General features: G+C 40.9%; 1 protein-coding gene across 2 annotated transcripts in view; it reads left to right on the forward strand.

Annotated features, from left to right (window-relative positions):
* LOC106561929 (CD151 antigen) overlaps positions 1 to 24,245 on the forward strand; it is a 63,771-nt gene extending 39,526 nt beyond the window's left edge. For both annotated transcript variants that reach the window (XM_014126335.2, XM_014126336.2), the window contains exons 4-8: positions 17,444 to 17,518; positions 18,575 to 18,679; positions 19,065 to 19,223; positions 20,713 to 20,799; positions 22,490 to 24,245. In XM_014126335.2, coding sequence (XP_013981810.1) covers positions 17,444 to 17,518; positions 18,575 to 18,679; positions 19,065 to 19,223; positions 20,713 to 20,799; positions 22,490 to 22,549 — 486 coding nt within the window. In that variant the 3' untranslated portion in view covers positions 22,550 to 24,245. The remainder of the gene's footprint in view (positions 1 to 17,443; positions 17,519 to 18,574; positions 18,680 to 19,064; positions 19,224 to 20,712; positions 20,800 to 22,489) is intronic.
* Positions 24,246 to 24,987: the final 742 nt, after the last annotated feature.

Raw genomic sequence — 24,987 nt, forward strand, 5'->3', positions numbered from 1 at the left:
TCCAGGTGAAGCTGATTGAGAAATTGCCAAGAGTGTGCAAAACTGTCAAGGCAAAGGGTGGCTAATACTTCTAGAATCATTTTGTGGTGATTATAGATACTCAATGTCCTTCAGGCTATAGGGAAGTTCTACTTCCATCATTAAAACATAAAAACATCAAACGGGGCACGGACTCGGGAGGAATTATCATATGGAGTAAACAGGACCTTTCACGGAGCCAAATCAAAAAGGGTAACACCCACATTTGGTTAACTCAACAAAACAACAATCCTTAGTGACAATTATTTATATACAGTTGTGGTGTGTGCTTCCCCCTGATGATATTCGCCAAAGAGAGACCAACCAGTTTTAAAGCGGAGGGAAATGTGCTTTTGTCTGGGGATTTTAATGCTAGAACAGGTTCTGAACCTGAATGTGTAAACCCTGAGTGTAATAGACATACTGTATATTTGGACATTCCTCCTTATACCCGATTCCCATCCCTAGTAATGAAATAGCCCTGACCAGGTAGTGAACAAAAATGGAAAGGTGTTAGTGCATCTATTTATTTAGATCTTTGTCAAATAGAAAACATCACCAGCTACAAGATAGAGACGTTCGGCAACAATATTGTGACACATTGAAAGAATACTAACAAAACCTAAGATGTAAAAAACTGAAGAATTTTGAGAACAGTATGAAAGCGGTTTGAAGACTCCATTGATGGAAACCAGTTCTGGGAGAAATGGAATACTGTAAATGGAAAACAGAGAAATGACCTAGCCATTCAAAATGGCAACATTTGGAAAGATCACTTTGAAAGTCTCTATGGAATAATTCCATCAGAAGACTTTACTTTAAACCAAAAAAGTATGCAAGAAAAACTCGGCTCCCTAGAACACACAATTAAAAAAACAACAAGAACCAATTTGACCACCTTTTTATTTGACACATTTGATAATTTTTACAAAAACACAGAATAAACTAAATTGCTCAAAAGAGAATACAAATTGGAAGAATATCTCTACTATGTCACAGATACAAAATAGACGTCAACAGTGAAGAGGCGACTCCGGGATGCTGGCCTTCTGATCAATTTGATGTTATTTTAATGGACAAAAAATGTGCTTTTCTTTCAAAAACAAGGACTTTTCTAAGTGACCCCAAACTTTTGAACTGTAGTGTTTATACTGTATTCTATACTATCTATTGCATCTTAGCCTATGCCTAGAGAGAGCTTGCAGAAAGAGAGCACAGAAGGAGAGAGAGCTTGCAGAAGGAGAGCACAGAAGGAGAGAGAGCTTGCAGAAGGAGAGCACAGAAGGAGAGAGAGCTTGCAGAAGGAGAGCACAGAAGGAGAGAAAGCTTGCAGAAGGAGAGCACAGAAGGAGAGAGAGCTTGCAGAAGGAGAGCACAGAAGGAGAGAGAGCTTGCAGAAGGAGAGCACAGAAGGAGAGCGAGCTTGCAGAAGGAGAGCACAGAAGGAGAGCAAGCTTGCAGAAGGAGAGCACAGAAGGAGAGAGAGCTTGCAGAAGGAGAGCACAGAAGGAGAGAGAGCTTGCAGAAGGAGAGAGAGCTTGCAGAAGGAGAGAGAGCTTGCAGAAGGAGAGAGAGCTTGCAGAAGGAGAGAGAGCTTGCAGAAGGAGAGAGCTTGCAGAAGGAGAGAGCTTGCAGAAGGAGAGCGAGCTCGCAGAAGGAGAGCGAGCTCGCAGAAGGAGAGCGAGCTCGCAGAAGGAGAGCGAGCTCGCAGAAGGAGAGCGAGCTCGCAGAAGGAGAGCGAGCTCGCAGAAGGAGAGCACAGGAGAGAGTGAGAGGGAGAGAGCTCGCAGAAGGAGAGCACAGAAGAAGAGAGCGAGTGCTCACAGAAGGTGAGCACAAAAGGAGAGAGAGAGCAGAAACGGGAGTGCAGAAGGAGCGAGAGCTCACAGAAGGAGAGCACAGAAGGGGGGAGAGCGCTCACAGAAGGAGAGCACAGAAGGAGCGAGAGAGAGCGCTTATCGGAGAGAGTGCTCATGAAGGAAAGCACAGAAGGATAGAGAGAGTGCTCACAGAAGGAGAGGGAGAGGTTTGGTATGAGCACAGTTCATTGTTCTGGGGCAGAATTGAAAGAGATGTGGCACAGAGAGTGGAGCGAACCTGTTTCCCTTCCAAACAGACACAATTTATACCACGGCTGAGTCAGAAAACCCCAGAGGCAGTGAATGGAGAAACTGACCTCATACTCTCACTGACCAGAGCCCGCAAGGCTGTCATAGACCCAGCTGAACTGTGGTGGAAGCAGAGCCAAACTTAAAGGGGTAGTGCACCCAAATGACATGTGTTCTTCTTTTCCTCACCTTTGAAGTAATTCAATATGAATTACTGTAATTTACAATAACACTTTCATTACTTAGCCTGTGGTGGCCATGGCTAACATTCACATTGATTACTCTAAAGTAATAGTTGGTAAGGTGCCCTTGTCTCAGAATGAGAAGAATACCCTGTCGACTTTTAAACATGGTGCAAATTACGTCTACACCAATGCCTGCTGACATGTTGCCAAATAATTTTATTGGTTGGTGAGGAACAGAACTAGTGTTATGACGTTGCCCTGTTGGGGGAGGTTTATGACCCCCATAAATACCTTTCCCCCTTTTCTCTCCACTCTACAGAATGGACTCTTGGGGATGGGGAAAGGTACAATATTTCTGTAATCCAACCAGTTCAAAGAAGTCCGTTGGTACTTAAAAAATATGTCAGATCAGTTGGTGTCTTGGACATATCTGATGATAGGACGACATAAATTGTATCATGGAAAGTCTACACATTCTAGTTATCAGATTCACATGGAATTATTTTGCAATTTAAATGTTTTAAATATGAAAATATTTGTGAAAAGATTAAATGTGATTTTAGCTTCTAAATGAGAGAATTGGTTTCATAAAGTAAACTATGCTCACTCAGTGGCTATGCCCAAGTGAACAGACATTGGTTGAGAACTATGAAACACGCCCTTCTCTCCCCCACTTCAAAAGCCGTTGACGGAAGTCAAACCTTAGTTCCCGACGACGTGAGGACTGGTGTCCATACGTTTAAAAGGGCTAATTCCATTGTGGAGGTGACGATCACCACGCTGGAAGGATGAATTTCGACTAGACCAGCCAGAATACAGCACTAGCTGAGTATGGCAAAATGGTATGAACTTTGAACTCTTATTCACTAAAGAAGAATTGATACATCCTAGAAGTTACCAGCTGCAGCTGTACGTGGCCTAGGAAAGGACAGACAATCTCCTGAGAAGACAGGGTACAACGTATCCGCCATACAACACTACGACCAGACAGATTCTGGGGGCGGTCTCTGCTGGGCAAACCAGTCTTCCATCTTCGACCCATCTATCGAAGCGCAGCTCAGTGTGTATATATATATATATATATCTTGCATTTTCCTTTTCCGCATGGGCGACTATTAGAATGCATAAGATTCTGTATTTACGTCAGCATAGCTTTTCAAGGTCCGATAGAGACCCAAACTCATTTGTACCTCAAGTCTTCCCGCTCTTTCATTCAAACCCAACCCCCTTTCTTTGTGTAACCAGCCTTCATATCGGTTCCATCCGCTAGGGACTTTTTATTTTATGACATGATTAGTAATCGATGTATGATCCACCCTGTGTATATGTAATTCTGTGTGATTATTTAGGTAGTTAGTAAATAAATAATTAAACCAATTTTTGAATTGCTGATTCAACTCATTAGACAGGGTTCGTGAAGATAACCAAGAATTTTACGACGTTCAGATGAGACTGAATAAGGTGACGATTAATAATTGACTGCTATTGATATAAAAGATCTTCAAGAGTGGATTCGGGAGATAGGCGCTTTATATAAACTAATGCTTCCGTGGTGCCCCAGGTTATTAACGAGTTAATTGTTGCATGGTTTAATTCAATCACGTAATCAATCAAATGTTAGGTAATCGATTTGATAAAATAGCATGTCGTATAATTTAATCAGTCAGAGACATGACACTAGGGAAACGGAGCCTGTATGTTGTGTATGGTTTTGGCATGCGATGACCTGCATGCCAAAATTTGAATTCAAGTGATATGTAGGTATTCACAATCTGTTTTCCATATCAAATTGAACATGGACTTTTGAGGAAACCAATACTAAAACCTCAATGTGTTTAGTTATTTAGTAATAATAGGATCTCTATTCAGTCCTTACCCTGACCTTTTGTGCATTATATTCCTTAGTGAAGGGACAAGGGAGGAGTAGTTGAAACGCCCTAATCCAGTATTATTCATTCACATTGGGTAAGGCTTCTCAAACTATTGTGTTATCTGCTCCTGTTCTAGATGGGCCTTTGCTGTATGTCCACTTTTGATCCCAAACGTATGCTGTGGCTTTTGTGTGCAAGTGTGTGTGTGTGTGTGTGTGTGTGTGTGTGTGTGTGTGTGTTGGAATGCAGAGTGCATCCCAAGGAGTTAAGATTAGGCCGATGAATCATGCTGAAGGAATTAACTTGTCAGGAGGGAGGGAGGGGAGAGACGGTGAGGAAGGGGTGTGTGTGTGTGTGTGTGTGTAACTTAACCCTGGCAACGAGAGGCGAGAAGACTGCTGTCGAATCTGTGTGAACTACCTCCGATGTTTGCCTCAACAGCTATATCGGCGTTCTGTCAAACTCCATGTATATCACAGGTGTGTGTGTGTGTGTGTGTGTGTGTGTGTGTGTGTGTGTGTGTGTGTGTGTGTGTGTGTGTTTGTGTCTCTCTCTGTGTGCGTTAGAGTTGGCCAATATCAGTCCTTTCCTATCATGATTATGTACCAAAAAAACATTGATATACGATGCTATCGCCCCCTATTGGCCAACCTCCCCAAATTATATATTTATAAGTATGAAAGAATACTGCTAAAATTAAAGTAGGGCTACAGTGAGGAAATCGAATGCAACTGGACGAAAGAGAATGTTGTTGAAAGCCTGGGCAGAGGCTAAGTGCAGGCACATCTTTTCTAATGTTGCTTTCTGGTGGAGGAGTGTTAGCATGGAGTGTGTGTGTGTGTGTGTAAGTGTGGCACACTGATGGAGCAGTGACCGTCTGATGAGGAATGGGCTGTGTTACCGTAGTGACGTGGGCTGGATGGAAGCAATCTACCGCAGAACCATATCTACAGTATATATATGACTGGTCTACTGTCTTCAGAACTGGATAATAATTGCTTTATTTGCCTCATAAAATATATATATTTTTTAAATATTGTTTTCAATAAGAAAAGCGAACCACATTTCTGGGATCTTTTATTTGAAACATGGGACCTACACTTTACATTGCGTTTATTTATGTTCAGTGTATGAAATGTATGGCTCGCCAATTCTGACTATTTGGCCCACTTCTATTCAAGGCTAGAACTACTTATTTTTTTCTAGTGGTTCTAATGCTTCTGACCTTGATGTGCATTTTGATAATGTATCTTTTTCACTTTTGAATGTATAGTGTTGTTTACTAGGTGTTGTGTAATGAATTTTGGCTGTTCTGTGACCACTCCCTCCCTCAATCAGGGGTGGAAAATGCTTTGTTCGAAAGAAGACTTTGTTTCATCGTATGTTCGGCCATGCAGCCGAACCGCGCTGGAGTTTTTAAATCTTTGTTCCATTGAACATGCCATACAAATAAAGATATTTTAATTCATTATATGAAGTGCCTTGATTCTCCTTTCTTTTTGATGACAAATTGACCCCTTTTACCAAAAAGCACCTTCTATCTACGAAGACCTATTATTGTGTACCCTAGCAGCACTTTCCTTATTTTTTTCTACAAATAATTTAGTTTGTCCTATCATAAAGCTTTTATTGATAGTAGCCTAGGCTATAGACTTTCATTGTTATTTTTGAAAGTCACAATTTTAGGCTAGAATATTTGGGAAATACGCTACTGCTCATTGGGCTTGGGCGGTATGCAGATTTTCATATCGTCATACTGTCTTTTTCTCATCCCGGGATTTATGTTATTACCGGCATAGCACACAAGGGGGCTCAAATAATGCAAGAAAAGTCCATTGTGCCTCTATTACCAGGATGCCAACAGAATTAGCACAAACTAATAGCGAAATCACATAGACGCTGTTAGCTAAATGCTAACGAGCGTAAACGAACATAAAGACAGGTGAAATGAAGAACGCAATCTGATTTATCTACTAACTTATTGCACAAATTGACTGGAGGTATTAACTTAAAGTAGCTACAAATATTCCAATTTATTGAAAAACTTCAAATAAGTTGTCTTGATGGTTTTGAAAAACTATCCCGTGACTTTTTTTAAAAAATACCCTTGTATAAGGTATATACGCTATACCGCCCAAGCCAACTGTTCATAACTTTGACTTGAATTAAAGCTTTTATGATAGGCCAGTAGGAGAAATGAGGATAGGTTTTTGGCCATTTGGTTTTCAACCACACTTGGTGGGATTTTCCCAGCCCGCAACCTGATTAAACTTGTCATTAGATTTTTCTATAGGCTATTGCTATTGTTTGTTCTCTACCATTATTAGTCCCCTGTCTACGTTACGTTTTTAGGCTATTCAAATAACTTTTGGGGAGAAAGCCATGCATAAAACGATGAAGCGTAGCCTTCAGTCATATTCATATAGCCTATCAAAATATTTTTTACGGCTTAACACAAGATGGTTAAGGAGTGTCCATTTATACATAAAAAAAAATGTTTAGGCTATAGTCTAAAGCCCATGCATCCAACAGAAAGAGAAAGGAACAATGTTTTTTGACTGGACATTTTGCGCTTCTTTGGTGGAATTCTCCGCTCTGTCTGGCCTACATTCCTCTCTAGCAATCTGTATCACCTTTTACAAAGGTAATAGCAAGTAGGAATAGGCAAATTACTCGGAATGTCACTTGTGTGCTGCCCTACTTTGCACTGTGAGACACCGTTCTTTACTGCAGGGCACCAACCATCGTCTGGCATATCACGATGTCGTTACCATCGACGATGATTGACAGCCATTGTCGATGGTGACGACATTGTGAGATGACATACGATGGTTTAGCCTATGCTATCGTAATATCGGCCAACCCTAGTGTGTTTGTGTTTCTTCAACACCATTGTGACCGCATCAACAGGCATTGATCAGTCTGCTTACTCAGCATTCAAGATCAGAGCCACTTTGAGAAAAGACAAAGACCAACTCCACTTAACACCAAAGCTCAGAGGTGAGCCAGGAGATTTGGGTCAAGGTTTTCCCCGATTTCTATCTCCTGTCTGTCTAATGCTAAAGGAACTTGGCTGCGAATGCAGACCTGCCCATGCCCTACCTCTGTGTCTGCTTAAATCAGATGGGAGATAAAGCTGTAATCTAACTCTGTGACTGAAAGGAAATGGCCTCCCTTAAAGTACAAGGCATCCATACAATTTAAATGTAGTCCATTTGCAGGGCAAATGCAGAACATTGAAGGACCACATACAATATACTGCCACAGACCCCCTAGGATCTTACCCTTACCATCTTGGCTCTTGGGTAGATTTGTAAGGATTTGATGGGTATCAAGAGAAAATTCCACTTAGCCTGTTAGGGCAAGGTAGAGCTATAAACGTATTGCTAGTACCTAATCAATCCTTCCAGAGCTACACACAAGTTGATGGGATATTTTTGTATCTACATTAAGCACTAAGGATTTAAAATTGTATTGGACCGCTACATCCCTAAATGAACAGACAAGGACTGTGCTTCCTTCTTAAAAGGGACAGGGGATTTGATTTTTTTATTCCCCTATTAAGAGGGCAATCGGTTATTGCTACAGTGCCTTCAGAATGCATTCACACCCCTTGACTTATTCCACAGGTAATCTTGGGTTGCACAAGATGGCGACCGGCAAATTCGGCATGGTGGTAGCACTTTTACTTTGTTTTAAATGTTACTGGAAATAATTGCATCTGCTATTTAGATGAAAGAATAGTAAATTCTCAGCAACTTCTCAGTCATGCAAACACTTTCGATGGCATCCAGCACTTTGGATTTGGAAGGAATGTTATATACCAAACTTTCATAGCACCTTGGCACAAACCAAAACGTTCATCAAAATCCAGTCTGAAATCGCAAATTAATGGTGGAGATCTTATAATAACTCTATTCCTTCTCTTATCGGGTGATATCCATCAATGCCCTGGACCTCACTTTATCACGAACCCCATCAAACGGCCTATGCTCCTCTTGCGAACGTTGGATAAAGAGTAACAGCAAAGCTTTGGTATGTGCGCAGTGGATTCATCTAAAATGCAGCGATTCTAGCTTTGGACACGGGGTCAATGAAGCTTACCGTTGCTGTCGGTGTGCTGTACCCGCGGGGTGTGTGAGCATTGAAGGTGGAGTGGGACCAAAGGACTTACCGAGGGTGGAGAGTGCACTGGAGGAGGGGGGGAGCGGAGCGGAGGCAACCAGAGGCGAGTGACGGGGGACACGGTGGTGAGGACGATGGAGTGGCACCTGGGGAGGGGTACTCCATGCTGACAGCGAGGCCACCGGAGGCAGGGCAGGGGGAAGATGGCAGCGCAGTGGGAGGTGAATTACAAGTGGATCGGGAATTCAATGAGGCCTTTGGGAAGAAGGGCTTACATTTTGTGCACTTAAACGTCTGAAGCCTACTACCGAAGATCGATGAGATACGCCTGTTGGTTTGCAAATCAGAGGTGGGTGTCTTGTGTTTTACTGAGACATGGTTGGATTCATCTGTTTGGGACTCAGAAATTGAGATAGGTAATTACTCTGTTGTCAGGAAGGATCGGAATCGGAACGGTGGGGGGGAATATGTGCGTTTGTAAGATCAGACATTGCTTTTAACGTCAGATTGGATTTAAATGCTGATCTGGAGATTGTCTGCCTTCCCAAAACCAAGCTAATTTTGTTGGGGGTGTGTTATAGGCCGCCCAAGCAGAATGCATTCCATGAAGGTCTTGAAATTGTGTTGTCAAACTGTAATGATTCGCTGTTGAAGGAAATCATTTTGTTAGGGGATACTGATGTCTGCAAAAAGAATAGCCCAACCCACAATGTATTTATGCACTTTTGTAGATCACTTGGTCTGACCCAAATGATAAAAGATCCCACCAGGTTATGTGAAACAGTGCAAAGTACAATTGACTTAATATTGGTGTCTGATAAATCTAAAATATCGCAGAGTGGAGTAATAGTCTGTTGAATCAGTGATCATTTTATTACATTTTGCACAAGGAGGATTTTTAAAGATATATATTTAAGTGTCACAAAGCCGTTAGAATCAGAGGACTCAAAAAATACTGTGTTGAAAAGTTTAGGGAGGAAGTGGGTAAAATTGACTGGTCACCTGTGCTAGATAGTGTAGGGGTAGACAGTGCCTGGGAAGTATTTAAATGTAAATTCCTTGATGTGGTGAATGTGATGGCTCCCATTATACGGGTCAGGGTAAAGCAGAGATCTAGCCCTTGGTTCAATCATGAGATTCTAGAATCTATCCAAGCAAGGAATAAGGCCTTTAAGAAATTTAAGAACTCTCAAGAGAAGCATGATTTGTCCTATATAAATGTCACAGAAATGAAGCACAGAGGAGGATGGATGAAGCTAAGAGAGGTTACTATGCTGAGAAAATAATTGAAAACAAAAATGACCCTAAAAAGCTTTGGAAATCATTTAAGGAACTAGGCTGTAGTAGTACTACCAAAAACAAACTAAACAGAATTGGACTGAACATCAGGGGGGGAGATGGTATATGAAAAAGCAGAGGTTGACAATTAATTATACTCTTTTTTTAACAAGCTGGTTAGCAAGCTGCCCACCAGTTCTGGTTTGTATGGAAGCAACCAAGTCAAGAAGTATTATGTAGAGTTAGGGGTTCAACCAAACTCTTTTTCTTTTGCAAAGGTAGCAACAGCCCAAATAGTCAGTATGCTGGCAGAGCTTAAATGCTCCAAAGCCACAGGCCTGGATAATATTCCTGCAAGGTTTCTAGTAGATTCTGCTGAGCAAATTGGATGTTTTCTTTTTCCCCTCATCAATCTACACACAATACCCCATAATGACAAAGCAAAAACTTTATTTTTTTTTTTATTTTTTTTTTGCAAATGGAAATATCACATTGACATGAGTATTCAGACCCTTTACTCAGTACTTTGTTGAAGCACATTTGGCACTGATTACAGCCTCGAGTCTTGGGTATGGCGCTATAAGGTTGGCACACCTGTGTTTGGGGAGTTTCTCCCATTCTCTGCAGATCCTCTCAAGCTCTGTCAGGTTGGGTGGGGAGTGTCGCTGCACAGCTATTTTCAGGTCTCTCCAGAGATGTTTGATCAGGTTCAAGTCCAGGTTCTGGCTGGGCCACCCCAGGACATTCAGAGACTTGTCCCGAAGCCACTACTGTGTTGTCTTGGCTGTGTGCTTAGGGTCATTGTCCTGTTGGAAGGTGAGCCTTCGCCCCCAGTCGCAGGTCCTGAGCGCTTTGGAGCAGGTTTTCATCAAGGGTCTCTCTGTACTTTGCTCCATTCATCTTTCCCTCGATCCTGACTAGTCTCCCAGTCCATGCCACTGAAAAATATCCCCACAGCATGATGCTGGCACCACCATGTTTCACCGTAGGGATGGCGGAAGGTTTCTTCCAGACGTCACGATTGGCATTCAGGCCAAAGGTTTCAATCTTGGTTTCATCAGACCAGAGAATCTTGCGGGCTGCCATGTGCCTTTTACTGAGGAGTGGCATCCGTCTGGCCACTCTACCATAAAGGCCTGATTGGTGGAGTGCTGCAGAGATGGTTGTCCCATCTCCACAGAGGAACTCTAGAGCTCTGTGAGTGACCATTGGGTTCTTGGTCACCTCTCTGACAAAGGCGCTTCTCCACCGATTGCTCAATTTGGCCGGGCGGGCAGCACTAGGAAGAGTCTTGGTGGTTTCAAACTTCTTCCATTTAATAATAATGTAGGCCACTGTGTTCTTGGGGACCTTCAATGCTGCAGAAATTGTTTGGTACCCTTTGCCAGATCTGTGCCTCGACACAATCCTGTCTAGGAGCTCAACGGACAATTCCTTTGACCTCACGGCTTGGTTTTTGCTCTGACATGCACTGTCAACTGTGGGAAGCAGGTGTGTGCCTTTCCAAATCATGTCCAGTCAATTGAATTTACCATTGGTGGATTTCAATTTGCAAACATTTCTACGAACCTGTTTTTGCTTTGACATTATGGGGTATTGTGGGTAGATTGATGATTTAAAATGTAAAAAAATTCTATCCATTTTAGAATAAGGCTGTAACGTAACAATGTGAAAAAAGGGAAGGGGTCTGAATACTTTCTGAATGCACTGTATATGCATACAGAAGGTGGCTAATTCTAGTTTTTTATTTGAATATTTTATAAAGATGAGCATTATATTGTTAGATGAAAGGAGTAGATCTGGTAGGCATAAAACATGTTTCCTCAAGTTCAACTGTAGGAGTCAGTTAGAGCGCTGGTTCGCACTGCCTTCATAGGACTGCAGTAGTTAAGCCTAATAGCTGTACCACACCAAACTTTCACAAAAGTTTCTTACTTTTGATATTACCCTAATAAAATGAAATTGTTGTTTATAGGGACAATAAGAACAGGTTATTATATTTCAGCATTAAATAAAGTTTTGCATCTCGCCATCTTTGTTTTTTTTCCTTTTCATTACAGCGGGAACTTAATTTGGCCAAAGGAAATGGCTCAAGAATGAAACAAAACAATTGTTCCATATTTAAAGAACTGGTTTAAACCTTCACAAAAGTTTTGAACAGAGGCCTATATTGCAGCAATTAAACAAAGGCGAGTGCCTATAGGCCTACCCCACAATGACAACAATAGGCTAGTTATAATTATATTTACAACAGGCCTAACCTAAGTACGTAAAAAGACAGTTCAAACTTAATTTAGCCACAAATGTTTCGACAAAATAAAACAAAACACTTTTTGCATATTTAAAGAACTGCTTTAGTTTCTTAAATAGGCCTATAATAATGATAATTGATAGTAATAATATAGAGTTAAATTGCATCAAAGCTGAATAGCGAGTTGCACACAATCCATTTGGCCACGCCAACATTCTTCTCATCTTTGTTCATCATAGTCACTTTAAGTATAGTCACTTTAACTATACATTCATGTACATACTACCTCAATTAGCACGACTAACCGGTGCCTGTATATAGCCTCGCTACTGTTATTTTTCACTCTTTTTACTGTTGTTTTTATTTCTTTACTTATCTATTGTTCACCTAATACCTATTTTTTACTTAAAAATTGCACTGTTGGTTAGGGCCTGTAAGTAAGTAAGCATTTCACTGTAAGGTCTACACCTGTTCTATTCGGCGCACGTGACAAATAAACTTTGCTTTGATTGTCCACTGCAATATTAAAACTTGTCCCTTACACAGGACAGGCCCCCTTGTCTGCTTCTTTTTGCTATACTCTTTCTCTAATTTTTGTTTCACTTCAGTGAAAAAGGAGTCCATATTCACAGTCAACAGTAACCTAGGCCAAGGCTCCTTTCACTCTCGTTCTCTCAATCTCTCCTCAGCAGCAGGCGCATGTGAGGTGAGCAGCCAGAACCAGTTTAAGCTGGACATAAGCTATGCGTTTTATTGAGTTGCAATTGGCTGACACAGACGACAAGCTCGCACAGTTCTCATCACCTCACACATTAAATTAACTGAGGATGGGTCCAGTCGGTAAATACATTTGAATTGCACATACCCGAGACCCGTGGCAATTATGTCAGACCCGACTCAGGTCTGAAACAAAAGTCATAATTTAGGACCCGGACCCGCTCGGCTCCTGGGTCTGATCTTGGAATTTTGGGTCTGTTGGACCCGTGAAGACCTCTAATATTAGCCCAAGCTAACACCAATTATGTTCATACTTTAGCAATGATTTTACTTTTTTCAAATTACAAGTGGTCAATTCATTATTAGCCATATGGGCCTAATACTGCATGAAAAAAATAAATTGTATAAAGATGATGAGCAAATCCATTTAGTTTTTATTCAAAGTATACAGATGCACAACAATAGATCATCAACCCTCCACCACCTACAACTCAACATCCTAGTATTTCTGACTGTTTAGAAATGTTCTGTGCTAACAGTAACATTTAGTCTTCCTGTCCCTATTAGTGTTGTTCAATGTGGCAGTAGTGCTCCTGTCCTTGGCATAGGTTTGGCCTAGGCTTCTTCTTGGCATCTCCTGGTCAGATTTTCGCCGGCTCTTTTGGAGGTCTGTGATGTAGATGTAGTTATTTTGTCTTAGATGCATATACCCTCTGGTCTTCTGGACTGAAAAAAGATAAAACATATTTGGTGAAATATTAATTGAATCAAGGAAATGTCAATACCTTCCTTACGATTAGTTTCCATTGGAATTTTGCCTTGAGTCAGCAATAGTTTTGTTGCATGGAGTTCGGATTGCATTCAATTCGTAGGAATAGAATTTCATACCCAATAGCTTAGAGAGACATTTTGAATTCTGTGTGGCTGATCTGTGGTGGTTATAATTCAACAGTGGCAGCAGTGAGGATAGAAGGCAAATGCAAACATTTAGCACTTGCATAGCCAACATGGGGATCTGATTCTGGAATAAATAAATACCGACTCAAAATTGAATCCCCTCTACATTACTACATAGATCATCTCTTCACACATCAACACTTGCTATTCATGGCTTGCACGTTTGTCACAATGAATGTTATTTTGAAGACTGATGCCCGACTGAACGTTCAATTCAATGTAGATATTTCAAAAGGAGGAAAATAATATGAAAACCTTTTGTCATCATTGCGATGTTGCAAGATTTTCTGTAGATGCAGTATAACTTTAGCTAGCTTATGTTAGCGTTGCTAGCTATTTTTTACACACTTTGCCATCTCTCTAAAGTACATTTGACCACATCATAATGATAGCAAAGTTGTTTCCTATTCATTATTTGCATTCTTCAGCAATGTCATTGTATTTCCAGACCACTATAGCTAACTAGTGTAATTAGCCCCACTTGATTTTCATGCACCACTATGGCTGAGGCTAAGTATAAATGCTGAAGCTAGCTAGCTAAATACATTGCATGGGCTGAAATTGACCTAATGAAGATACAATTTGTCAACATAATTACACCGCAGACTGCATAACCTCTTGAGCATCTGATCCCGTTAGCGGGATCAAAATCCAGCGAAAAATCATATCGCCAATTAGCATTAAAAAAAATATGATAATTTTTAAAAAAATATATATATATATATTTTTTTTTTTATAGATACACCTCTCCTGAATCGACCCACGTCGTCCGATTTCAAAAAGGTTTTACAGGAAAAGCAAATCATTAGATTATATTAGATGAGTCCATCGTAAAAAGCAGCTTCATAGCCATTTTCGACCAACCACTTGCATCACATATAATCAATAAACAGCTAAATGTAGCACTAACCTTTTACAAACTTCATCAGATGGCACCCCTAGGACATCATGTTATACAATGCATGCATTCTTTTGTTCAATAAAGGTCATATTTATATATAAAAACAGCATTTTACATCTCTGTCTGACGTTGACTACCTAATTTCCCCTCAAAAGCGTCCCGGTAAACAATGCTACGTTTCAATAAATTGCTATACTATAACGATTTTTTAAATGTATATTGTCAATCTAACATTTATAGATGAATATCTCTTGAGAACACCCGTCATACCAGATTTTAAATTAACTTTACTGGGTAATCACACTTTGCGATAAAAGGAGATGCGATACTCAGAAAATGAGCTAATATTCAGAGCTCGGCGCCATCTTGGACGCAACAGTATGAACCATCTCATCTTCTATAATATTGTCAATAATCGCCTACCTTTAGTTGTCTTCATCAGAAAGCATCCCAGGTCCACAACAGATGTATTTTCGGTCAAAAAGTCCATACTTCACGTTCCATTAGCCTGATGTTGGTAGCGCGTCCTATGGCTCTCTCCAAGCGCAGCTCTGAAGTTCATAATGAAAGCAATCCTCGCGCATGTAGGTTCGTTCAAACATGTCAAACGTTGTATAAAATAAATCTTCAGGGCCTCTAACACCAAGAGAGCCAATAAGATTCGAGGGGGATGATGTCATGGCCTTTAAAACCGTTTCCAAAGGTGGGGGCAGACATGGCCGCCGGCGTCATAATGGTGATGGCCCATCCCCTGTGACCAATTTCAAACTCCTGTCATTCACTGAGTTTTGACTCTATAAGGCTCAAACCACTGTGAAAGGACTGGCGACATCTAGTGGAAGCAATAGGAAGTGCCAAAATATTCCTAAACCCCTGTGTTTTTCAATGGGATAGGTTTAAAGTCAATACAACACATCAGGTATCCACTTCCTGTCAGAAAATGTCTCAGGGTTTTGCCTGCCAAATGAGTTCTGTTATACTCACAGACACCATTCAAACAGTTTTAGAAACTTTAGTGTTTTCTATCCATATATAATAAGTATATGCATGCCCTATCTTCTGAGTTTGATTAGTAGGCCGTTGAAAATGGGAACGATTTTTTTTCAAAATGCGCTGTGGCGCCCCCTATCCTAGGGTATCCTCAAGAGGACAAATTCATGTGGTGCTAAGCAAAGTAGGCTGGCTAACTTTCTACAAACTGTCAAAAATCACTCAACGTGTAAAAAATTGTTATAGCCTAACGCTTTGCTGAAACAGTAGATGACTAGCTCGACATCTACACAGTGTACCAAACATTAGGAACACCTTCCTATTATTGAGTTTCTAAAGCGTTTCACATGGATTCTGGCATATATTGACTCCAATGCTTCCCACAGTTGTGTCCAGTTGGCTGGATGTCCTATGGGTGGTGGACATTTTTTTATATACACGGGAAATTGTTGAGTGTGAAAAACATAGCAGTGTTGCAGTTCTTGACACAACCTGGTGTTCCTGGCACCTACTACCATTCCCCGCTCAAAGGAACTTCAAGTCTTTTGTCTTGCCCATTCACCCTCTGGCACACATCCACAATCAATGTCTCAATTGTCTCAAGGTTTAAAAATACTTCTCTAACCTGTTTCCTCCCCTTCATCTACACTGATTTGAAATGGGTTTAACAAGTGACGTCAATAAGGGATCATAGCTTTCACCTGGATTCACCTGGTCAGTCTATGTCATGGAAAGAGCAGGTGTTCTTAATGTTTTGTGTACTCCGTGAAGGTATGATTTATAACAGAGAGGAATAGCTAGTAAGCTAACATTAGTGCACTAATGTTAAGGTCCATCAGTTCCCAACCGAAGTAGCTATCCACTCCATCCGATCACACCCTGGTCTTTCCACAACCTTCATCAAACTACCTTTTGGATGACCAAATTTTTCAGCAGATTATTGCTCTCTGAAGCGGCAGGTAGCCTATGATTAGGAGTGTTGGGCCAGTAACGAAAAGGTTGCTGGTTCGAATCCCAGAACCGACTGTGCCATTGAGCAAGCTACTTAACCCTAATTGCTTTGCTAAATGACTAAAATGTAAATGTCTGTCTGATGTTGACAGCATAGTCCTTGGTTAAACTTTTTTCCGTCTTCTCCATAGCTAATGTCGTCCATGCTTGTTGGCCATGGCCGTCTTGATCTGGGGTCTAAAGATATATCATGTTATCTTGAAAGCGTTTTATCCTCTAATCCTTGCCACTTTATTATGGCCATTTAGAGCTATTTGAATGAACAATATTGTACCTTTTGTCTTGGGAACAAATACACGCCCATTCAGGCAAAGGAATGTTCTTTATTCTTTTTCATAACTGATTTTGGATCATGTCCCTACCAACTTGTTAAACTTAGCTAATCATTATCATCAACTGTCTGGGCCAATTGTTCAGGGATACTTTGGGATTTTGCCAATGAAGATGAACTCATGGATACAATCTTTACAGTATGTCTCTGCATCCAGTGTGAAGGAAGTTGGAGTTAGTTTTGCGAGCCAATGCTAACTAGCGTTAAGGCAATGACTGGAAGTCTAAGCTAGCATGCTAGCTGTTACCATCCATTGATTTCCAGTCATTGCGCTATAAATGTTACCATTGACTTCCTGTCATTGCGCTAACGCTAGTTAGCAGTTGCGCTAATGCCAGTTAGTTACTTCAAACTACACGTAGGGACATAAAAATTGTATCCACAAGTTCATCTGGCTTTGGATCTTCATTGCCAAAATCCTGAAGCATCCCTTTAAGGGTGGCATACTGTTTGTACAGCTCCGTTGACATTTCACCACATAATCAATACGCCACAAATTAAAACTATGATTGACGAACATTCTTTGTCCATTTTCTCAAAATAACAAAATGACAACGGTACCACCAATCGACTGCTCTGCTAAATTGAACTTCAGCTCGTCTAAATTAGATTTGCCTGTTTTAACTGTGAAGTCCATAAACAGAGGGCCAGGGGATATCCATTTCAACCTAATCCCCTACCTTTCATTGTCTCCCCACAGTACTTTGTCCTGCTGCTGTGTATCTTCCTGCTGGAGATCCTCGCCGGTGTCCTGGCCTACATCTATTACCAGCAGGTAATGAATGACTTGATTCACCACCTGATTCCACCACCAGGAACACTATCTACACACAGAGCCTGCCCAGAGACAGAAGAGTGTCTGTTTGTAAAAACTGAAACCCTAACAAGGGTAATTCCCGACTCTCTTTCTCCATCTGTTGCTTTTCTCTCTCTCTCCCGCTCTGCTTTCCCATGCCTGCCACATCTTGTTGTAGCATTTCTGTATTGTGATAATATCACTAAGATGTGATTCCCGCTACTATCCTTATCACTACCACATACCCCTGCTGTGTAGATGTTAGACCAGCTTGTTTTGTCATTTGAACTCTCTCTGTGTAATTGTCTGCTCATGTTCCTTTGGCCTTTCACCCTGTTTTCATCTCACTGCTGCAGTGTTTCCCACACTGTCAACAGGTCAAATAAAAACCTATTATATTTCTCTCTCTTCCTCTCCCTCCCTCGTTCATTTATTCCCTTTATCTCTCCTTTACGTTCTGACTTGGCTCTACATTCTGTGGTTGCCATAGAAACTGTGGACCAGCTAGATATAGGCCTATGCTCTTGCCTGAGTTGTGTGCTACTGTTATAAATGAATGAAAATGTACTTCTTCTTACCTTTAGGTATATAATTTCCCCTTTCAAGAGGAGTTCCTTCTGTAATTACACGTTTAGCTATTCTAGACCTTTGACACAGTGTCTCATTCCATTCGATTAAATCGACAATGAGAGGCATTACATTCCTTCAAGTATTATTTTACTGATAGAAGATTCACAGTCATTGGTGAGCTTACGTCTGCTTCTCCCACTACCTTGTTCTCAATGTACATGCTTCCTATTCAGAAAGACAATGTCCCTTTTTGTTCTAGATTAGCGCTAACATACCTGATTTAAGTAATCAACAGGGTGTGTTAGAGTTAGGCTAGAACAAAAGCCTGCGCTCAAATACCGTAGTTTCCCCTTCCTCGGTATTGTATATGCTTCTGTTTCTACCGTCTGCTGGATAGCTGTGTTGTAGTCTGACCAAGGTCATGTTTACTGTGTCCGTTCTCTCATGTCCTGTCTTCCTCTGCAGCTCAATGAGGAGCTGAAACAGAACCTGCAGGAGACCATGGTGCAGAAGTACAGGCAGCCAGAGCAGGAGCACGTCACCAAAGCAGTGGACAAGCTGCAGCAGGAGGTAAGAGAAGGCACCATCAGCAGACTTGAGGAGTTTGGTTCGAAGTTTTTGGAAATATTCATGTGAGAATTTGTCGATTTTTTTTTTCTCCCATGTGCATTAATATTCAGCTTTTTTATGTTTACTTTCATTGAATCTACTGTTATTTACACTGGCACTGTTATGTGCTTTCATTATGCATGGTTGCAGTATGTTATAGCCCTACATGTAACTCGTTGTTATGAAACCTTGTGATTTGAAAGCTAACCCGTTGTTTTGTGTAAGGATTTGGTTCATGAACTGAATAGCGTTCAGCTCGTCTTCTGAAACAACTGCAAGACGACTGGAAAAAACATCCACCGCCCTGTTTGTGAAATTCCCTCTCCTCCTCTCCCTCTCCCGCCAGTTTAAGTGCTGTGGCAGCAACAGCTCGTCCGACTGGGGCGAGAGCGTGTGGATCCGCACCAATGAGGCGGATGGCAGGTTGGTGCCGGACAGCTGCTGTAAGACCCAGACGCTGGGCTGCGGCCACAGGGACCACCCATCAAACATCTACAAGGTGGAGGTGAGTGTCCGATACAGAGAGCAGCTGGTGTTGTTGAGTGTTATTGTGCTTGCAATTCATAGTGCAAATTCAGGTTTGTGTATCAAGATCATAGCTGCGGGAAGTAGTTTGGGGGTTGGTGTGCTGTCATTTTTTTCATTGGGTGGGGTGGGGGTTAAATATACCTAAGAATCAAAAGTAAAGGTATAAATAATTTCATATTCCTTATATTAAGAAAATCTGACTTTTTTTTTTTTTTTTACGGATAGCCAGGGGCACACTTCAACACTTAGACAGTCATTTACTAACGAAGCATTTGTGTTTAGTGAGTCCACCAGATCAGATGCAGTATAGATGACCAGGGATGTTCTCTTGATAAGTGCATGAATTGGACCATTTTCCTGTCCTGCTAAGCATTTGAAATGTAACAAGTACTTTTGGGTGTCAGGGAAAATGTATGGAGTAAAAAGTACATTATTTTCTTTAGGAATGTAGTGGAGTAAAAGTTGTAAAAATATAAATAGTAAAGTACAGATACCCCCAAAAAACTACTTAAATTGCACTTTTAAGTATTTTTACTTAAGTACTTTACACCACTGTAATCTGATAATACTTGTGGAATATAAAAATACTTGCCTGATATATGTTTTCCAGTTTCTTGAAATACTTTGCAAATGCAGCTTATTTCTATTTGTAAACTGAAATGGTCTATTCAGTCCTTTTACATTTAGTAGATGCTCTCATCTAGAGCAACTTACAGTAGTGAGTTCATACTTTTTTGTACTGGTCCCCCCCTGGGATCGAACCCACAATCCTAGCGTTGCAAGTGCCATGCTCTACCAACTGAGCCACATCATCACAAACCACTTGATGTCTCATTGTACTCAATTTCTCTATTATGCATTGTTCATGGTGATACAGGTACACACCTAGATGACCAGCCAATGTAAAATACAGTAATTTACTTTAAGTGGTTTGTAAGGATGGTAAATTAATACTGCATAAAACGTGGTTGTTTTCCATGTTATTTGATCCTAGAAAAATATTTTATTCGATGTGGATGTTTTGTGTCTTTTGCTTATAACTTTGCACCTTTTGATGTAAACGTTTGAGGACAGGGCTTTGTTCTTTCTGGATACCATTGGAATGACAATTGCAGAGAAAGGGACAGGGCAATGACTATTACAATTCCAACTATTGAAACCTGCAAGATACTATTCTTCATTATACAACCACCTTTTTTGACAAATCCCAGATGCTGAAAATATGTTTTTGCCCACGCTACAGACATCTACATTGGTCCGCTAATACTAGTAAAGGCCCAGTGCACTACTTTAGTAAAACAGAACAGTTCTACAGTACCAGTATATCTTTTTTTAATGTTAATATATATTTTTAAGTCAGATTTTTCAGGGGGTGCTGCAGCACCCTCAGCTCCCCTACTTCCCGCGGCTATCATCAAGATTGAAAGTCTTCTTGAAAGTCACACACGCCTTTCCTCTCTCTCCAGGGGGGTTGTATCACCAAATTGGAGAACTTCATTTTGGACCACCTGAAGATCATTGGAGCGGTGGGCGTGGGCATCGCCTGTGTACAGGTTAGCAAAAAGAAGCCATGTCACTGTTTTACAGCACAGAGATAAACCAAGATGGCCACCATAAACATCAGAATCCTTGCCCTGGTCTCTGGAAATTCAGGGGTAATGGTAGAAGTGTAAAGCAACCAAAAGTAATTTTTGAGTTTCGTTCTGAATTATGTGGACACTGAAACACTTAAGCATGTATTCTTATGTGGCCTCAGGCATATATGTTGGTCAGTTAGGTCAGTTAGGATCACCACTTTATTTTAGGAATGTGAAATGTCAGAATAATAGTAGAGAGAATGATTTATTTCAGCTTATATTTCTTTCATCACATTCCCAGTGGGTCAGAAGTTTCCATGCACTCAATTAGTATTTTGTAGCATTGCCTTTAAATTGTTTAACTTTGTGTCAAACGTTTCGGTTAGCCTTCCACAAGCTTCCCACAATAAGTTGGGTGAATTTTGGCCCATTCCTCCTGACAGAGCTGGTGTAACTGAGTCAGGTTTGTAGGCCTCCTTGCTCGCACACGCTTTTTCAGTTCTACCCACACATTTTCTATAGGATTGAGGTCAGGGCTTTGTGATGGCCACGCCAATACCTTGACTTTGTTGTCCTTAAGCCATTTTGCCACAACTTTGGAAGTATGCTTGGGGTCATTGTCCATTTGGAAGACCCATTTGCGACCAAGCTTTAACCTCCTGACTGATGTCTTGAGATGTTGCTTCAATATATCCACATAATTTTCCAGCTTCATGATGCCATCTATTTTGTGAAGTGCACCAGTCCCTCCTGCAGCAAAGCACCCCCACAACATGATGCTGCCATCCCCGTGCTTCACGGTTGGGATGGTGTTCTTCGGATTGCAAGCCTCCCTCTTTTTCCTCCAAACATGACGATGGTCATTATGGCCAAACAGTTCTATTTTTGTTTCATCAGACCAGAGGACATTTCTCCAAAAAGTACAATCTTTGTCCCCATGTGCAGTTGCAAACCATGGAGCAGTGGCTTCTTCCTTGCTGAGCGGCCTTTCAGGTTATGTCGATATAGGACTTGTTTTACTGTGGATATAGATACTTTTGTACCTGTTTCCTCCAGCATCTTCACAAGGTCCTTTGCTGTTTTTCGTACCAAAGTAAGTTAATCTCTAGGAGACAGAAGTCGTCTCCTTCCTGAGAGGTATGATGGCTGCTTGGTCCCATGGGGTTTATACTTGCGTACTATTGTTTGTACAGATGAACGTGGTACCTTCAGGCATTTGGAAATTGCTCTCAAGGATGAACCAGACTTGTGGAGGTCTACAATTCTTTTCTGAGGGCTTGGCTAATTTCTTTAGATTTTCCCATGATGTCAAGCAAAGAGGCACTGAGTTTGAAGATAGGCCTTGAAATACATCCACAGGTACACTTCCAATTGAGTCAAATTATGTCAATTAGCCTATCAGAAGCTTCTAAAGCCATGACATCATTTTCTGGAATTTTCCAAGCTGTTTAAAGGCACAGTCAACTTAGTGTATGTAAACTTCTGACCCACTGGAATTGTGATACAGTGAATTTTAAGTGAAATAATCTGTCTGTAAACAATTGTTGTGGAGATATGTGTGGAGTGGTTGAAAAATGAGTTTTATTGACTCCAACCTAAGTGTATGTAAACTTCCGACTTCAACTGTGTGTGTGTATTTATCTCCTCTCTCTCTTCTCTCTCTCAGATTGTGGGGATGGTGTTTACTTGCTGTCTATATCGGAGTTTGAAGGCAGAGCCTTACTGAGAGTAGAACACGAAGAGAAGGAAAAGGGAGGGGTCTAGTCTCTGCCACCTAGTGTCATCATATTCCAGCGACCCGTTTAGCCATGGGGTCTACCACTGTGCCATGCAAACAGAAGAGGACGATATGTGTAATAGATGCTCTTATGATAGTGTCTCTCAATCCATTCCTTGGGGGGACCATTTTGGTTCTAGCCTAGCACTAACTCCCCTGATTCAACAAATCAAGGGCTTGATTTGTTGATTCAATTGTATTGAGCTAGAATTCCTAGGGGGTCCCCACTTGAAATGGAGAATCAGATTTATGCAAGCCGTTACTTGCTGTCGGATCCACAATGCTCTATATTTTGGTAGTGTGCAACAACAGAGCAGTTGGTGTAACCTAGTGTGATGTAAAGATCAGTGGACCAAAATGGCCCGTGTATGAGAACAGCTTGCCTTAACGTTGCAATATTCATGACTGGGGCTTAATGAGCGAGAACTGACCTCTGGGGCCGATTACCATAGCAACACATGTTCTTTATACATCAAGTAGCTATTTATACATCTATACACACCTTTTACACTGTTTCTCTCTCAACTTTTTAATTGTTAGTTTATTAGAATTTTTTAAATTTGTTTTAACACAAGGGATTTCTACACTTATGCCAAAGTTGTCGTCAACACTGACTTTGTGTAAAATCATATCAAACTGACTACTCCTGCAAGCCTTTTTCATGTGTACTGAACAAATATATAAATGCGACAATTTCAAAGATTTTACTGTGTTACAGTTCATAGAAGGAAATCAGTCAATTGAAGTAAATTCAACAGACCCTAATCTATGGATTTCACATGACTGGGTAGGGGTGCAGCCATGGGTGGGCCTTGGAGGGCATAGGCCCACCTACCCACCTACTTGGCAGCCAGGACCACAGACTGGGGAACAAGGCCCAGGCAATCAGAACTAGTTATTCCCCACAAAAGGGCTTTATTACAGACAGAAATAATCCTCAGCACTCCCCAAACCTCCCCCTCTTGAGACAATCCCGCAGGTGAAGAAGCCAGATGTCAAGGTCCTTTGCTGGCGTGGTTACACGTGGTCTGCGGTTGTGAGGCCGGTTGGACGTACTGCCAAATTCTCTAAAACTATGTCTTATGGTAGAGAAATGAACATGTAATTATCTGGCAACAGCTCTGGTGGACATTCCTGCAGTCAGCATGCCAATTGCATTCTCCCTCAAAACTGGAGACATCTGTGTCATTGTGTTGTGTGACAAAACTGCACATTTTAAAGTGGCCTTTTATTGTCCCCAGCACCTGTGTAATGGTCATGCTGTTTAATCAGCTTCTTGATATGCCAAACCTGTCAGGTGGATGGATTATCTTGGCAAAGGAGAAATGCTCACAAACAGGAATTTAAACAATTTCAGGGATCTTTTATTTCAGCTCATGAAACATGGGACCAACACTTTACGTGTTGCATTTATATTTTTGTTCAGTATATATTCTGATTGTCTTTGTGCCTTTGAAGATAACATTTTTTATGAAGTTTTGCTTTTATTCACACCATGTTATTTTATTGTGTATTTAACAGACCAATAGGAGGATTTTATTATAAGCGTGCCTCAAAGACGCCACAAATGAATAAACTGCTGTATTTCTGTCGGTTTTCCTCTATACATGGAAGTATTTAGCTGAAATAAACACAATTAAACCTGTTTGACTATGTTTTGGGGTAAATTCACAAGGTGTAGTTAGCTATGGTATGTCAAATGAACTGCCAAAGGGAGTTATATATATATATATATATATCGGTAGGAGCTACTGAATGTAATTTTTGATGAGTTTGGTCATTTACAAGCGAATGTGAATGAGAGACATTGAGCAAATGAACAGTACAGGCTCTGGAGCAGCATTTCTACATGCTGTGTCTGTGTGGAGTCTGGAGTCGCTAGGGCAAGGGGGGAGGTGCAGACAGGCTGAAAAGATAGCAGTGGCAGCTGTACAGATAACTCATCCAAAGAGCTTTGACTTCTCAAACATGGCAGAAAACCAACACAATATGATTCCCCCGTCACCTTATTAATCCAGCCACTTAGATAACTTAGTTTAACTTTCAGAATTCTTCATTTTTTTATGCAGGAAAAAAATATTAAACTCATAAGAAATATCTTGCTTTGTTTTGTAAACGAAGATATAAAATGCTTATTGTAATTTCTAACTTTAAGAAAAACATTAGGAAAAGTAGCTGGTTACATTCTTTCTATGATAAACAGAAATATGCAAAAAATACCTTGCTTTTTCATTGTAATCTAATTTTTCCTACTTGTGTGGCTGCCAGCCAAATAGCGTTGCACTTCTGTTGTAATCTGATAACTGAAGATATTTTCTCTCCAATGTGTTGCACTAATGTATTTTCTGTGAAGGAAAACTATAGTTGCATGTCCCTGATGACTCGAT

Source organism: Salmo salar, chromosome ssa11, assembly GCF_905237065.1.
Source record: "Salmo salar chromosome ssa11, Ssal_v3.1, whole genome shotgun sequence".
NCBI classification, from domain to species: Eukaryota; Metazoa; Chordata; class Actinopteri; order Salmoniformes; family Salmonidae; genus Salmo; species Salmo salar.